At 37.9% G+C, this 15,481-nt stretch overlaps 1 protein-coding gene across 1 annotated transcript; it reads left to right on the forward strand.

The window, feature by feature from the left end:
- The first annotated feature begins 2,960 nt into the window (after positions 1-2,960).
- LOC118711222 (olfactory receptor 6B1) lies at positions 2,961-3,980 on the forward strand. Its single transcript, XM_036424254.2, has one exon. It carries the CDS (start codon positions 2,961-2,963, stop codon positions 3,885-3,887), a length of 927 nt encoding a protein of 308 aa, XP_036280147.1. The 3' UTR covers positions 3,888-3,980.
- Positions 3,981-15,481: the final 11,501 nt, after the last annotated feature.

Raw genomic sequence — 15,481 nt, forward strand, 5'->3', positions numbered from 1 at the left:
CTCTATGTATTCTCTCTTTCTCTCCCTTTTCTCTCTTTTATTCATTCATATTCACACAGCCATTAGGCCATAATGAGATGCTTCCTGACAATGCCAGTCTTTCATACCTCTATGCCTTTATTCTCTCATTCATGTACCTTTAATGCCTTACCTACTCACTTATTTATATTTCAAGACTCAGTCAGTGATTATCTCTTCTCTGATACAGTTACAAAGCATTTCTATATGTTAATTTCTGTTTTGTTTGTCTGATTGAATATGTACCTATGTCATATAAGTATATGTTAAAGTTGGGCTTATCTATAATAGCATGTGCCTATAGTGAAATTTCAGTAGGTCTAAAAAATATTTTCTAAAATAGCCAAAAGTTTTAAATGTTTAAAAGAGGAGGCAAATCCCAAATCTGTATTTCTCATCTTTATGTGGCAGCCTAGTAATTAAGAGAATGCTATACAGTGTGTGTGTGTGTGTGTGTGTGTGTGTGTGTATATGTATGTGTTGTGTGTGTATGTATGTGTGTGTGTGTATATATATATATATATATATATATGTATATATATATATATTTCCACAGCCAGACAGATCTCAGCTTTGCTGTGATTCTGACTCATTACTCTCTCACTTAGAAATGTTCATCTAAATCACAGAGTCTTCTGTGAAATTAGAATAACAGCACCTCATTAGTAGTGTTTTGTGGATTTAATGGGATATTGTGTGAAAAGTACTTAGCAAACTTACTGGCACCTAGCATGTAATCAGTATATTATTGTCAGAGAATTTTCTGCACTGATGACTTAGGCTTCATGTTAAAACTAATCAAACCATAACCCTACCAACTTCTTGCCCTTTGCCATGGCCTTACCTATGAGGAACAGGCCTATAAGCATCCCAAGTTTTACCCATCGTAGTAAATGGTATCCCATCCATGTCTAAGCACAGATTATAGATTCCTCCTTGATTTCTCTTTTTCCTTTAACCCCATATTCAATCCATCAATTACTGTTAAAGATTCTTCTGAAATGTATCTTAAATCCACCCACTTCTCTGAAACTGCCCCAGTAGTCAAGGTTACTGTCACCTCTGGTTAGCTTCCAACCAGTCTCAGACTCCCACTCCTGCTGCCTTGAAGTCTGCTGCGACCATTGGACGATCTTTCCAGAGCATGCATCACTGTACCTCTATCCAGCATCAATCCTCCACTTGCTTCTCATTGTATTAAAACACTGTTCAGATCCCTTACTACAATACTATGATGCACATCCTGTCCCTGCCCACCTTCCCACTATCCCTCTGTGCCCTCCGCAGTACAACAGGGGTAGCCTATCTCCCAGCCCAGCTCTTCCAAGGGCCACAAACCTGCCTTCATGTCACCTCCTCATTGGTCAGAGGGATCTTTTCTAATTACACTAATAACATTGTCTGTTATTCAACCCTGAAAATGTCTCAAATTTTATGTATTTCTATCTTTGCTTATTAAAAAAAATCTCTACCCAGGGACTCTAACCCCTATCCAAGGACTGAAAGCTTCCTAAGAGGAAGTTCATATTTCTTGTGCTCACTGCTCTAGTTGGCTCATAGGATTTAGTCTCTTTCCTTCTTATTCCAAACCTACCTCTTTAGTGACCTATGGAGAGGTAAGAGTCCCTTTCACACTTATCACTACTTATAATTCATATAAGATTTCATTTAGGTTTTGATCCGTAATGGCATAAGCTGGATGAATATTAATATTTCCATTTACAGAAGAGGAAATTGGGTTTCAGAGAGGATCATATTTCAAGGTCACACAGAGTAGGGCAAAAGGAGATTTACAGTTGTGAGTACATGAAACACATAGTTTATTCTTGTATTATTATGTATTAATCATTGTATTATTTTCCATATGAAAAATTTAAACCTACTTTGTCCCACCCTATATAGCAAATCAAGAGCAGACATGGTCTGGATCTTTAACACTGAAAAGCATGACTTATTTTTAAAAATTATATATTTTTTATTGATTTCAGAGAAGAAAGGAGAAGGAAAGAGAGATAGAAACATCAATGTTGAAAGCGAATCATTCATCAGCTGCCTCCTGCGTGCCCCCTAATGGGGACTGAGCCCACAACCTGAGCATGTGCTCTGACCAGGAATCAAACTGTGACCTCCTAGTTTATAGGTCAATGCTCAACCACTGAGTCACGCTGGCTGGGCTGAAAAGCATGGCTATTATCTCCCCTTCTCAGGTACCTCACAGAGATATGGTTCATTTCGATGGATATAGAGCAAAAGAAAGTGATAGTAGCTGAAGGATAAACGAATTGTAAGGAGGAACTTCCAGAGCTCTGGGTTGATGAAGGGCAAGGAAAGCCAGGTGTATTCTCTGGAATTGGCAATGGGAACATGGGAGTTTGAAACTGTTTAATTTGGGGTGATTGTGAAGGATAACAAATGATAGTAGACTGAACATGGACTGTCAGCTTAGACTTGAATGTGATTCTACCCTGCTGCCAGTGGGAACTTGGTAAGTTACTTAATAACTACTTATCTTCATCACTAAAATGGATATCTATATATGTATAAAAGCCAAATGACCAGAACGATGGAACAACCAATCACTATGATGCACACTTAGGTGGCCAACTGGCCCAATTGGGGCCCCAATTGGCCCCTCCAACATTTTGCATCTCCTCCCCACTGCTGGCCCGGCCCAATCAGCACCATCAAGGCAGGCCAGCTGGACCCCACCCATGCACGAATTTGTATACCAAGCCTCTAGTAATAACATAAAGAAGCCATATGAGAATTAAATTACATTACTATACCAGCATATGGTCTTGCTTATAATATATTTCTTACTAAATGATATCTATTATGGTTATTGCTAGCAGAGAAGGCAAAGAATGGAAGGTTCTAACTGGACCATGGTGTCTGACCAAGTGATTTTTCCCCTCAGGAGAACTAAGCCCTGTGTCTCCAATATGGAAGTGAAGAACCAGACATGGGTCACTAAGTTCATTCTGGTGGGGTTTCCTGGGAACCGGGGCATGCGTACAGCAGTGTTCCTGATGTTCCTTGTGGCCTATATTTTGACAATGGCTGAAAACATGATCATCATCGTATTGGTGAAGCAGAACCGGCCACTGCACAAGCCTATGTACTTCTTTCTGGCTAACCTGTCCTTCTTGGAGACCTGGTACATCTCTGTGACTGTACCCAAGTTGCTGTTTGGTTTTTGGTCTGTGAGCAACACCATTTCCTTCACTCACTGTATGATACAACTTTACTTTTTCATCGCGCTCATGTGCACAGAATGTGTGCTTCTGGCAGCCATGGCCTATGACCGGTATGTGGCCATCTGCCGCCCACTGCACTACCCCACCATCATGAGCCACAGGCTCTGCTTACACCTGGCTCTTGCTTCCTGGGCCATTGGCTTTGGCATCTCATTGGCTAAAATCTACTTCATCTCTCACCTCAGCTTCTGTGGCCCCAATGTCATCAATCACTTCTTCTGCGACATCTCTCCAGTACTTAACCTCTCCTGTGTGGACATGTCCACAGCTGAGTTGGTGGACTTTGTCCTGGCACTGGTCATCTTACTCTTGCCCCTTTCTATTACTGTCCTGTCATATGGATATATTCTGGCCACTGTTCTACGCATGCCCACAGGAAAGCAGAAAGCCTTCTCTACTTGTGCCTCTCACCTCGTGGTGGTCACCATTTTCTACTCAGCCACTATTTTCATGTATGCCCGGCCTCGAGTCATCCATGCCTTCAACTTGAACAAAGTTATTTCCATCTTCTATGCCATTGTCACCCCTGCTCTCAACCCTTTCATTTACTGCCTAAGGAACCGAGAAGTCAAGGAGGCTCTGAAGAAACTGATCTATTGCCAGGCCATCTGATCTGACTATACCGTTAAAAGTGATTAGAAAGACATGATTTGATTTGCTTCCTGCCCTTCCATTCTCCGTCCTTTCTCCTTTAATGCCTTAGCTGGGTGGGACTCATGTTAATTGGCCATGCCCACATCCACATCAAACATAATCTATGTCCTGAGACTGTATCTATGCATATGGTTTGTGCTCTATGGCAGTGGTCGGCAAACTGCGGCTTGCAATTTGCCGCTCTGTTGACTAATGAGTTTGCCGACCACTGCCTTAGGGAAAAACACGTAAAAAACATTTAATAATGTACTAATGTCTTTAACCTGAAGTCAAAACTTCTGGGTGAGGGTAATGCTTTACGCAGTAGTTGGAAAACTCATTAGTCAACAGAGACACATTTTGCCGACCTCTGTTCTATGGGAATAGTCTTCATGTAGAGAAGTCTCTGGAACCCAAAATAAGGTGTCTCAACTGAGTTAGGTGGGGAGAAAGAAGCAGCATATGAGTTAGTTGTTCAGGTATCTAGGATACATTAAGGGCTTTGAGACCAACAGGTTCATAGGTCGATGCTTCCCCAACAATATACTTCTGGATGCTGAGTTGGGAACCAGTCTTGGTGGAAGAGTGTAGACTACTCCTCTAGGCCTTTCACCACATTTTGTTAGCACTTGATTCCCTGTATTAAATATCTTCCTGCTTCCAATAGTGATAGCACTTTCTGTTATCTGTATGTGAAGTTAATCTTTTATAATTATATATTGTCTTCTGACATAACTTATAGAGTTGCTTTATATTGCCTTTCACATGTTCCTTTTAGATGTCACAATATGTTTATTTGAATCCACTAATGGATGAGCACTATATAGACGATAAATAAAATAATCAAATATATTATTTGCTGAGTAAAACTTGCCCTCATCAGTTGTCTCTTCTTCTGAACTCAATGTTCTCATTCCTCTTCATTTTTCTTTTAGTTCCTCCTGACTGTCACTCTCTTACCACACATGTCATAGACAAGCAATGAGGTAATTTTAGGATTTGACAGATTTTTATTCTATGCTACAGTGACTCCCAATTGTTCTACTTGTTTATCAGACACCCTACCTATGTACACTACTCTTTTCTGATCAAATGTGCCTATACATCCACAGAAGGGTACACAAATATGCCCTCTCTCTCTTGGTTCACAGTTTTGTCAATGACCAAGGGAGCTATATTTTAAGCTATATTCCATATAACATGCCATGTCAGTGGGAATTTAAATCTTTCATTAGGAGAATTTAAAATATGATGGTTTTTGGCATTTGTAAAATTTTCAGCTAAGAATAAATACCACTTTCAATAACACTTTCTCATCCTTTTGAAGTAAGATTACTCTACCTAGCAAAGCTATCATTTATAGTTGAAGGTCAGATAAAGAGCTTCACAGATAAGAAAAAGCTAAAGGAGTTCATCACCAAACCAGTATTATATGATATGCTGAAAGGTATTCTTTAAGAAGAGGAAGAAGAAGAAGATAAAGTTAAAAAATTATGAACAACAAAGTGACCACAAATACATATCTATCAATAAGTGAATCTAAAAATCAAATGAATAAAAAAAATCTGATGAACAAAACAAACTGGTAAATGTCATAGAATCAGGGGCATGGAAAGGGAACAGACTGACAATTCTTGGGGGGAAGATGATAGAGGGGATTCAGGAAGAGATTGGACAAAGAGTTTACACCTATGGAGGAGTACAGTGTGTATGTGTGTGTGTGTGGGGGGGGGACGACGACGAGGGCCTGGGGTAGGATGGGAACTGTGTGAGGGAAGCTTTGGTGGGGGGGGGGGGGGGGAAGAGGAACATCTGTAATAATCTGAACAATAAAGATTAATTTTTTTTAAAAAGTTCACCAGAATGCAATTATCTTATTTGGATATTCCTTTCCTGTCTGACTATATAAATTTCTGTTCCCGAATGCTATTGGAACAATCTCTTTGGTTTTCCTGCTGTTTCTTTTACTAGCAGGCTAAATAAATATTGTCACATGTTCATTATTTATTTGTAAGAGACTATATGTGTGGCAGTGGAACAGGGCAGGGCAAGTTTGAGTAAGCAGCATGGTGATGGCCTGTGACTGGGCAGTGCTTACAAACAGCAACTGAGGGCCTAGGACCACGCAGCACTTCACACCGAGCCTGGATGGTGTCCGGGAGCCCATCAGGACACTCATAGTGCAGTAACTGAAAAGCACAGGCTCTGGGGATGTGAACACGTGGGCAACTTTAACCTTCTGTGCCTCATTTCCTCATGTAAAATGAGGCTAAGAAGTGTATTTATCTCTCTGTATGGTTTAGAAGAGTAAATTAGTAAATACAGGTGCACTACTTAGATTACTGCTTGGAATAGAGTAAGTATTCCATAAAGTATATTTTATTTTTATTTGGGGCAAAATTTTTATAGGCAGAGCAGATATGGAGCTTTGAAGCTTATGATGAGAACTAGGGTAGCAAGTCCATGAAGCAGGCTAATGATGCTAGGAGCACAGTAAAACTTGTAGTGTAATAAATCCAAGTTAGACATTTATACTAAAAGAACGTGTACATGTGGAATGGAATGCTCATTGCAATGTTGTTTACAACATAATAATTGAAAAATTAAAACTGCAGTGCGTTAAACAAAACAGAGTTGGGTGGATTAACATATGGTATGTCCTATGGGGGAAAAATGTAGTTTGAAAAAAAGACATGGAAAGTGGCTCATAAGATATCACAGAGGTGAAAAGTGGGTCACTAAGTAATTAAAAAAATGAAGTGCTGTGAGATACTACAGATACATGCATATATAGCTTATGTGTATTTCCGTGAAAAGAGAAGCATTGATAAGTCTAGAGATGCAGAGGAGAGAGTAGATGGGTCAAATATTAGTCAAATGAAGGATTCATAGTCCAACATAGATTGAGAGAACTGAGGCAGCTACCTCCTGAACTTGCTTGCTCTCACACTTTACTTAGGATCTCACTGGCAGAATAACAATGACTGGTTAAGTATATACTCGTACAGAATTATTTTCCTTTTGTTCATTATCAGATTCTTCTGAGGTTCAGGAAGCATCTATGGATTGGCCCTGTTATGACTCCACAAGTATATGCAGAGGGGAAACCGGTTCTACCGAAATAGGAAATTTAGGTAGTTTCAGATTCCTGGTGTATGACAGATTATGCCTGAAGCCTGGCTGTGGTGTTTTGATATGAAAATCAGAGCAACTTCATCAACCTTGCCTTGTGCTGCACAGGTTGTCATAGTAACAGCAAGGCTTCAGAATCCAGAGCTGGCCAAAGCAGCAGTTATAAGTTTGCATAAAACATACTTCACATTTACAATGTTTTGCTTATGCCTAGACTGAGACACTGAAATATTCTTGTAGTGTGCTGAGATCATGTGGTCAATCATAAATAAAGAAAACATAGGCAGGCATAGATACAATAAGGTGCAGAGATCAACCAAAAGACTTGTATGCCTGCATATAAATATAACCAATGGACAGAGACAGCAGTGGGTGAGGGCATGTATGGGAGTGAGGTGGGAGAGCAATGGAGGGATATGGTCACATATGTAATACCTTAATAAATTTTTTTTAAAAAGGTAAAAAAGAAAAGAAGTGTTTGTCTCGGAGTGGATGGATGGCATGTTTTTTGCATCTCTGTCTTCTCACCCTGGTCCTCCTCCCCCTCTTTCATTTACCTCTTATTTTCTGTTTAGTAAGTGCTCTATTGCTGTTTCTAAGGTAAAATAATTCCTCCCTAAATTAAAATGCTAATGAGCTCCTGCCTCCTCCTCTTTAAGATACATCAGTGTTTTTCTCCACCAGCTGCAAAGATGGGTTGGGTTCCTCCACTTGGTCCCGGGTGCTCTGTGCTGTGTTCAGCTGCTGCTTCCATCTCAGCACCTGCGTATGCAAGGGCATGCCTGATCCTGCCACCAGCGCTTTACATTCTCAATCTTCCTGTCGTTTCTAAAATACGACATGGCTTCTCCGCCTTGTGTACATTTCCTGTGCTTGAAACATTCCTCCATCTTCATTTATGTGGTTAGGCATTTTTTGTTTTATTTTTCTAGTTCAATTTAGGCATCACTTCCTCCAGGAACCTTACTCACTGGGGCCTCCTGTTCCTGCAGAGGTACAGTCTGTGTCCTGCATTCTCTTCTCTGAGCTCAAAGGAGCAGGCATCTTGTCTAACATCTTTGTGCCCCTGAGTCCGCACAGCTCCTGGTGTGTGGTTAGTGCGTGATTAACATCGTGAATCTAAGTGGAAATGAATAAAGGGAGAGTTTCTGCTTTTGAGGAAAAGGAAAGGGACAGAAGGACAAAGAAGTTTATTGGGGCCATGTGGGGCATTTCTCCAATATTACTCTAAATGTCTCGAAAAGGTTCCTAAGAATCCAAAAGACCTACATATTTCTGTAGCTGTTACTGACAGACTCAACAGAGACCCAGCTCTGAATAACTTGCTTTAGGTGGTGCTGCAGATACAAGCCTTACCCAACAGATATAGTTACTTAACAAATCATGAGCACACGTGCAGCATGCCAAAACAAACAAACAAACAAACAAACAAACAAATGACAAACAAAAACAGGAATTGGGACTGCTGCTGTTATGGAGCAGAACCCCCAAAAAGATGTATTGAGAGAAGTTGTAGTATCAGTTGCTAAAACTCTGGATGTTCAAAATTAATGATCTTTCATTCCCTCATAATACACAAAACTGAAACTGACTGCAGTTTTCTCCAGTCGTTATTCAGTCATTATCTTTGTTTTCATTTCCTAGCCATCCACTTCAATCCATTCTTCCTCATGTCCTTGATGCCATGAATCCATCGCTCACTATCATTCATCTTCAAGCCATTATAACTTTCATGTGAATATACTGTCATATCTTCCTTGCTTTCATTCTCATCAAATAGCCACACAACCAGCAGTACCTTTTTAAAAGCAAACACCAAAAGACATTGTGCTGAAGTACAATTGGCATGTAAAGGGCTGTACATGTTTAACATATATATTAATAACTCAATGAGTATATACCCATGAAACTGTTACCACCACAAAGGTCATAGGCACATCCATCATCCCAAAAGTTTCTTCAGATCCCTTTTTATTATTAATCATTATTATTATTTTTGTAACAAGAGCTCTTAACATATGGTCTATCATCTTAGAAAATTTGAAGTATACAATGTGGTGTTGTTAGCTATAGGCACTATGTGTGTGGCAGACCTCCTGAGCTTTTAAAATTTTTATTACTGAGACTTTGTACACTTTGATCTCAACTCCCCATTTCTCCCTTCCTCCACCCCCTGTCGCCACCCTACTCTGCTCCCATGTATATGACTTTTAGGTTCCATTTATAAGTGAGCTATTACAATCTTTCCGTGAGCAGACCACACTTTTACAAACACAGTTCTGATTATGAAACTGTGTGGAAACTTCGATTTTGCCCCATTATCTACTGAATAAAGTCCAAAGACCTCAGTTTGAAACTGTCTATCTACTTCAACCTCTTTCCTTTTTTTATGACACAAAAAAATTGAATCCATAATTCAAAATTCACCTGAAATATCAAATTACCATGAAAATCAATGCTGATTTCTGCAGCTGAAGTAACACCTGTGCCTTCTGAACGTTCCCATTTTTTTCACTTCTATTATGGTTTTTAAAATGCAGGTCTCATTTTCCTTATAAATGCAGCTATGTATGATTTGTCTTTGGGTAGCCTCAAACTATCATATTTTTGTATAGGGTAGGCACTCAGTAAATACTTGTTAAATAAAGTATTTTGAATTGATTTTATAACCATTACTCAAAATAATGTTATTTGGGGAATTCTCATAAAATTATTTATTACCAATTATCTCTCCAGTTAAAAAAATAAAAAAATATATAATTCTATATATTTTATTCCATAAATTATAACTAATGTACACAACAGGCTACCTTTTCTGATTATTCATTTTTACAACTCAAAAAAAAAAAAATAGTTCGTTTTTCTCCAGTAGTATTTATTTGGTGTTGGTACCATCTAGTGGGAAGTATGAGAAATGCTTCAACAATTGGCATTGGAGAGTTAGTCTGAATCCTTGAAAATATTTGGGTCTAAACTAGGGGTGTCGAACTCAATCAGAGAAGGGGCCAAAATCTAAAATCCAGCCTAAATTGTGGGCCGAATGGTTTACTGAACAGTCATAAACTGTCATTGTGATGGAAACGCAGCGGAGTGCAGTGATGACAGCGTGGTTCGGGCCACATTGCAAGGCCTGGCGGGACGGATTTGGCCCGCGGGCCTTGTGTTTGACACATGTGGTCTAAACTCTTCATTATACAAGTTGATAAACTGAGATTTTGATAATTTAAGGTGTTTCTTAATGTCTGCATAAGGCAGAGCTACTATTATATTAAATAAACTTTTAGATGAGATACTAAGAATTATAAATCATTGTTCATACACTCACATAACTTACTACTAATGTGGAGATATAAGACATTGATATGTAAAAGATGACAATAAAATATTTGAATTATTTAATATGAGTAATACTTTCCTGATAAAATATACAGACAAAAACTTTTATAAATTCATAAGGTTAAAAAATTTGCTAAGATTTCAGTGAATAAAAAAATGAAGTTTTTTAAAGAAGGTGAAAGTTGTATTAAATCCTGAAAGCTGTGTAGGATTTTGGCAGGTAGAGAAGCAAGGAACATTTAATGCAATGGAAAAGACAGAACAAGACATATTTAGGGGACAATGGCCGTAGGAATAAGATGACATAAGAGTACATTGACTATTTAAAGTGAAATGAATGCTGGTACAAATAAAATATTAAAAAGTGTTTTCAACCAATTTGATGTGAGAAGGTAAACAATAAACCATAAAATTGAATCAATAAATAGAGTATGGTGAATGTATTGAAAGGTATTATCTTGGAGTTTGTAATTAAAATTATTTTAAACTAGAGGCCCGGTGCACAGATCCGTGCACCTGTGGGGTCCCTCAGCCTGGCCTGCATCCTTTCACAATCCAAGACCCCTTGGGGGAAGTCACACTGCTGTTTTTGGCCCAATCCCCACAGACCAGGCCAAGGGACCCCACCGGCCCTCCAGTATTCATATAAGATCTTTGGTTAATCTCTCCCCACCCTCCCCCCTTTCCTTTGAGATTCATCAGTCTGTTCCATGTTTCCATGCCTGTATGTTGAGCATCTGCCCCCTGGTGGTCAGTGCACATCATAGCTACCAGTAAAACAGTCGAACGGTCACATGGTCACATGGTCACTTAGGAATATATATATATAATCAGCTTCCCTCTGATACCTGGGACCCAGCCTTCCCTCTAGCACCTAAGATCCAGCTTCTCTCACAGCCCTGGCTTCGTCTGGAGCATTGTCTGGAAGGACATCCAATCTAATTAGCATATTATGCTTTTATTAATATTGACTAGTGGCTGGGTGCAGGAAATTCATGTATGGAGAGGGGAGAGTCCCCCTCAGCCCAACCTGCCCCTTCTCCAATTGGACATCCCTCTCACAATCTGGGACCACTGGCTCCTAACTGCTCACTTGTCTGCCTGCTTGATCACCCCTAACTGCCTCTGCCTGATTGTCCAAACCCCTCTGTCTGCCTGCCTGATCACCTCTATCCTCTCTGCTTGCCTGCCTGATTGCCCCCAACTGCTCTCCCCTAAAGGCCTGATCTTGCCCCCAACTGCTCTCCCCTGCTGGCCAAATTGGTTCTGATTGGTCTGTTTCTATGCCAGTCAGTGTCAAAAGCTCTGCCTCCTTTACAGCCATTGGCTCCTCACAGTTCACCCAGATTGGTTCTGATTGGTTAGTATTTATGCCAGTCAGCATATCAGGGCCTATCTCTGGGCCTGATCAGAGAGGCAGGGCTGATCAGCAGCCCCCAGAGGCCTGGAAAGAAACAGAGCTGTGGCTGCTGGTGAAACCTGGAAAGAAAGAGAGGCAATTGCTGAACAACAGCTGCCATGGAAGCTGCAGATCAGACCCTGCCTCTCTCTTTGGGCCTCTCTCCAGGCCTGATCTGTAGCCCTCCAGCAGTCAGTGCTAGGCCATAGCACCCGCACTGGCGGCAGTCAGTGCTGGGTCTCCATAGCAACCCATCACTGACTTCCGGTGTTAGATCAAGGCTTTGGTCGGTTGTTACAGATCCTGGGTTTTTATATATTAGGATATATTATAGTGGTTAGGTTAAAAAATTATGAATATATATGAGAAAAAAAGATAAACACTTAATATTATATGATTGAGCACTTGTTCCTTAGAATGAGATTCACTAAAGGATAATATATTGGTTCAAAAAGTGTATTTCAGATAATAGGTTCCATAAAACAAAAACTACAAGCTAGAGGATTAATGGCAAGGAAAAGCAGGGCATGTATCTGGGTTGTGGTTTTGATCCCCAGTTGGGGAGCATATAGAAGACAACCAATCCATATTTCTCTTGTACATAGATGTTTCTCTCTCTCTCTCTCTCTCTCTCTCTCTCTCTCTCTCTCTCTCTCTCTCTCTTTCTCTCTCTCTGTCAGCATGTTTTGAATGAAGATTAGAAATAAAAACAAAGAACTGTGGCATAAAATTAAGTAAAAAATATTATGCCTAAATCATTCAATATTATTGAATATTATGTATTATTTAAATCGGTGTAATTAAATGAACAAGTTAAATAGAAGCATAAAAAGAAGAGGAAACCACTGTGGAGAACAGTGTGGAGTTTCCTCAAAAAACTGAAAATGGAACTCCCATTTGACCCAGTAATCCCACTCCTAGGAATATATCCCAAGAAACTAGAAACACCAATCAGAAAGGATATATGCACCCCTATATTCATAGCATCACAATCTGCTAGAATTTGGAAACAGCCTAGGTGCCTGTCAGCAGATGATTGGATCCAAAAACTATGGTACATCTACACAATGGAATACTATGCTGCCATTAAAAAGAAGGAATTCTCATCATTTGCAGCAACCTGGATGGAATTGGAGAACATCATGTTGAGTGAAATAAGCCAGCCAATGAAAGATAAATACCACATGACCTCACTAATTTATGGATAATAAAGAACATTATAAACTGATGAACCAAAAGATAGATATAGAGACAGTAAAACAAGTAGACTGTCAAATTACAGCGGGGAGGGTAGGGAGATCTGGGGGAGATAATAGATCAACTGAAGGACTTGTATACATGCATATAAGTACAACCAATGGACACAAAACTGTGGGTAGAGAGGGTATGTACGGGAGGAGAGGGGCAATGTTAAAATATGTACACAGATAATAATTTAATAAAAAAATAAAATTAAAATTAAAATAAAAAGAAGAGGAAATAACGAGGCTGATTGCCATTTATTGGTATTTATGGGTTTGTTTTTTGCTTGAACATTTTCTATATGTCCTATATTCCTCACATTTCTAAAACATATGTTACCTTTATAATAAGAAAAATACATTATTTCAAAGCAATATAATAAAAAAGTCTCTTTGTATTTTATTTTTAAAAAACATTAATGCACTTATGTAGTTTAAAATTCAAGAGCAAATAGTGAAAAAGTTTTCCTTGCTTCCCTATCCATGTCTTGGCGATGAATTTGGACATCTGGCAGATGTAACTGTATGAAGTGAGAGACATAAATTCAGTTTTATTATTTTTCCAGTACACTTAATGGTTCCAGTACATTTATTGTCTAATCAATTTTTGTTTAACTGATTTGAGATACATTTTCATGGTAAAAAAGAAAATTCCAATGCACATTTGTTTTTTTACAATTTTTTAAAATCCTGATCCATGACATATCTCTCTAGTTGTGCACCAGTAACACACTTTTATTATTAAAATTTTAAGAAATTTGAAAATACAAAAAGGTTGATCTTCCATGTAACTCTTCTTCTATATAATTTTCTGGTTGTTCATGCTGTATGATTTTAGCATCATCCTATCTAATTAAAAAACAAATCCTGTTACTCCTTTGAGATCACTTTATATTTACTGAATTGCTTAGGAAAATTGGAATACTTATAATGCTCAGTCTTTCTACTCAGAATGATGATACATTTTTTTTTTTTTTGTCAGGTTGTTGCATCACTAAGCAGTGTTTTGAAGTTTCCTTCACAGAGTATTCACACATTGTGTTAAAATTTTAAGATATCATGGAATTTCATTGTTGTTATTTTAGTAGTATTTTCTATTTTTAAAATTGTGCTTGGAAAATAGTGCCTGTATTAATTCTATTATTTGAAATTAGTAGTCTTTGGCACCTGATATGTGGCCCTTTTCTACTTTTTTTTTTCCTTTCTCTTTCTTTTTTTCTTTTCTCTTTGAAATTTTTAAATCTACAGAATTTGGGGAAGATTAATATAACAAATACCTATATGTCCTCTTCTTATACTTAATAATTGCTAATTGTTAGTATTTTGACATATTTTTATCTATCATTTATCTATCTATCTATCTATCTATCTATCTTATCTATCTGCCTATCTATCTGTCTATCTATCTATCTTGCTTTTTCTCTTGATAGTTCTCTGGATATCAAAGTGACACTCTGTGCCCATTTCTGAGGGGACATATGACAATGTCTGGAGAAAATTTTGATTGTTATGAATGGAGGAGAGAAGTATCTGGTAGGAGACCAGGGTTGCTGCTAAACATCCCATAATGTGCAGGACAGCCCTTCACAGCAAAGTATTATCCAGTCCAAAATTATTTAGTCAACGGTGCTGAAGTTAAGGAGGAGAATATATACAGGATGAGGCAAAAGTAGGTTTATAATTCTTCATATAGAAAATAATACAATAATCAAATAATAATAATATAAGAATAAACTTTTGCATACTCACAACTATACATCTACTTTTGCCCCACCCTTTAAGGGTGTGTATATATATATATATATATATATATATATATATATATATATATAATATTTATTATAATAAATGTTATATGTACCATTAATAAATCTCATATATTTATTTAAAATATTTATAAATTTCTATATAAAACAATATTATATATAATTATGTAATAATACATACAAAATAAATATACGTATATTTAGAAGTATAATTTAGACACTATGGTTAACTGTAATAGAGTTTATACACATGCACTTAAATGACCCCTATATAATTTAGCATGTACTTCCTAAAAGCAAATATTAAACACAATACCATTATTACACTCACAGAATTTAACATCAATACAATAATATTATTTACTAATGACTCTAGTGTTGTTTTGTGTGATTTTTTAATTCATGGTCCAATCAGAGATCATACAGTCATTTATTTTTTTATCTCTTTGTTTTCATTTAATTTCAAAGGGTTTCCTCCACTTTTGTCTTTCAGTTTATAAGAGTCCAGGCTGGTTGTTTTGTAAAATATCCTGAAATTTGGATTCATCATATCTAGGTTGAGATAACACTTTTTTTTTTAAGGAATTCTACATAGACTATGTTGTGTTCTGTGGAGTGCATCGTATCAGGAGGCACAGGAGATCAGTCTGCCCATTATCAATAATGTTAAATTTGGTGATTTGGTTAAGTGTTTCCACT

This window comes from Pipistrellus kuhlii, unplaced genomic scaffold (assembly GCF_014108245.1).
Source record: "Pipistrellus kuhlii isolate mPipKuh1 unplaced genomic scaffold, mPipKuh1.p scaffold_m20_p_10, whole genome shotgun sequence".
Classification (NCBI taxonomy): domain Eukaryota; kingdom Metazoa; phylum Chordata; class Mammalia; order Chiroptera; family Vespertilionidae; genus Pipistrellus; species Pipistrellus kuhlii.

Excerpts from the sequence above, each read along its gene's own strand:
- LOC118711222 (XM_036424254.2), top strand. The coding sequence starts at position 2,961 with ATGGAAGTGAAGAACCAGACATGGGTCACTAAGTTCATTCTGGTGGGG.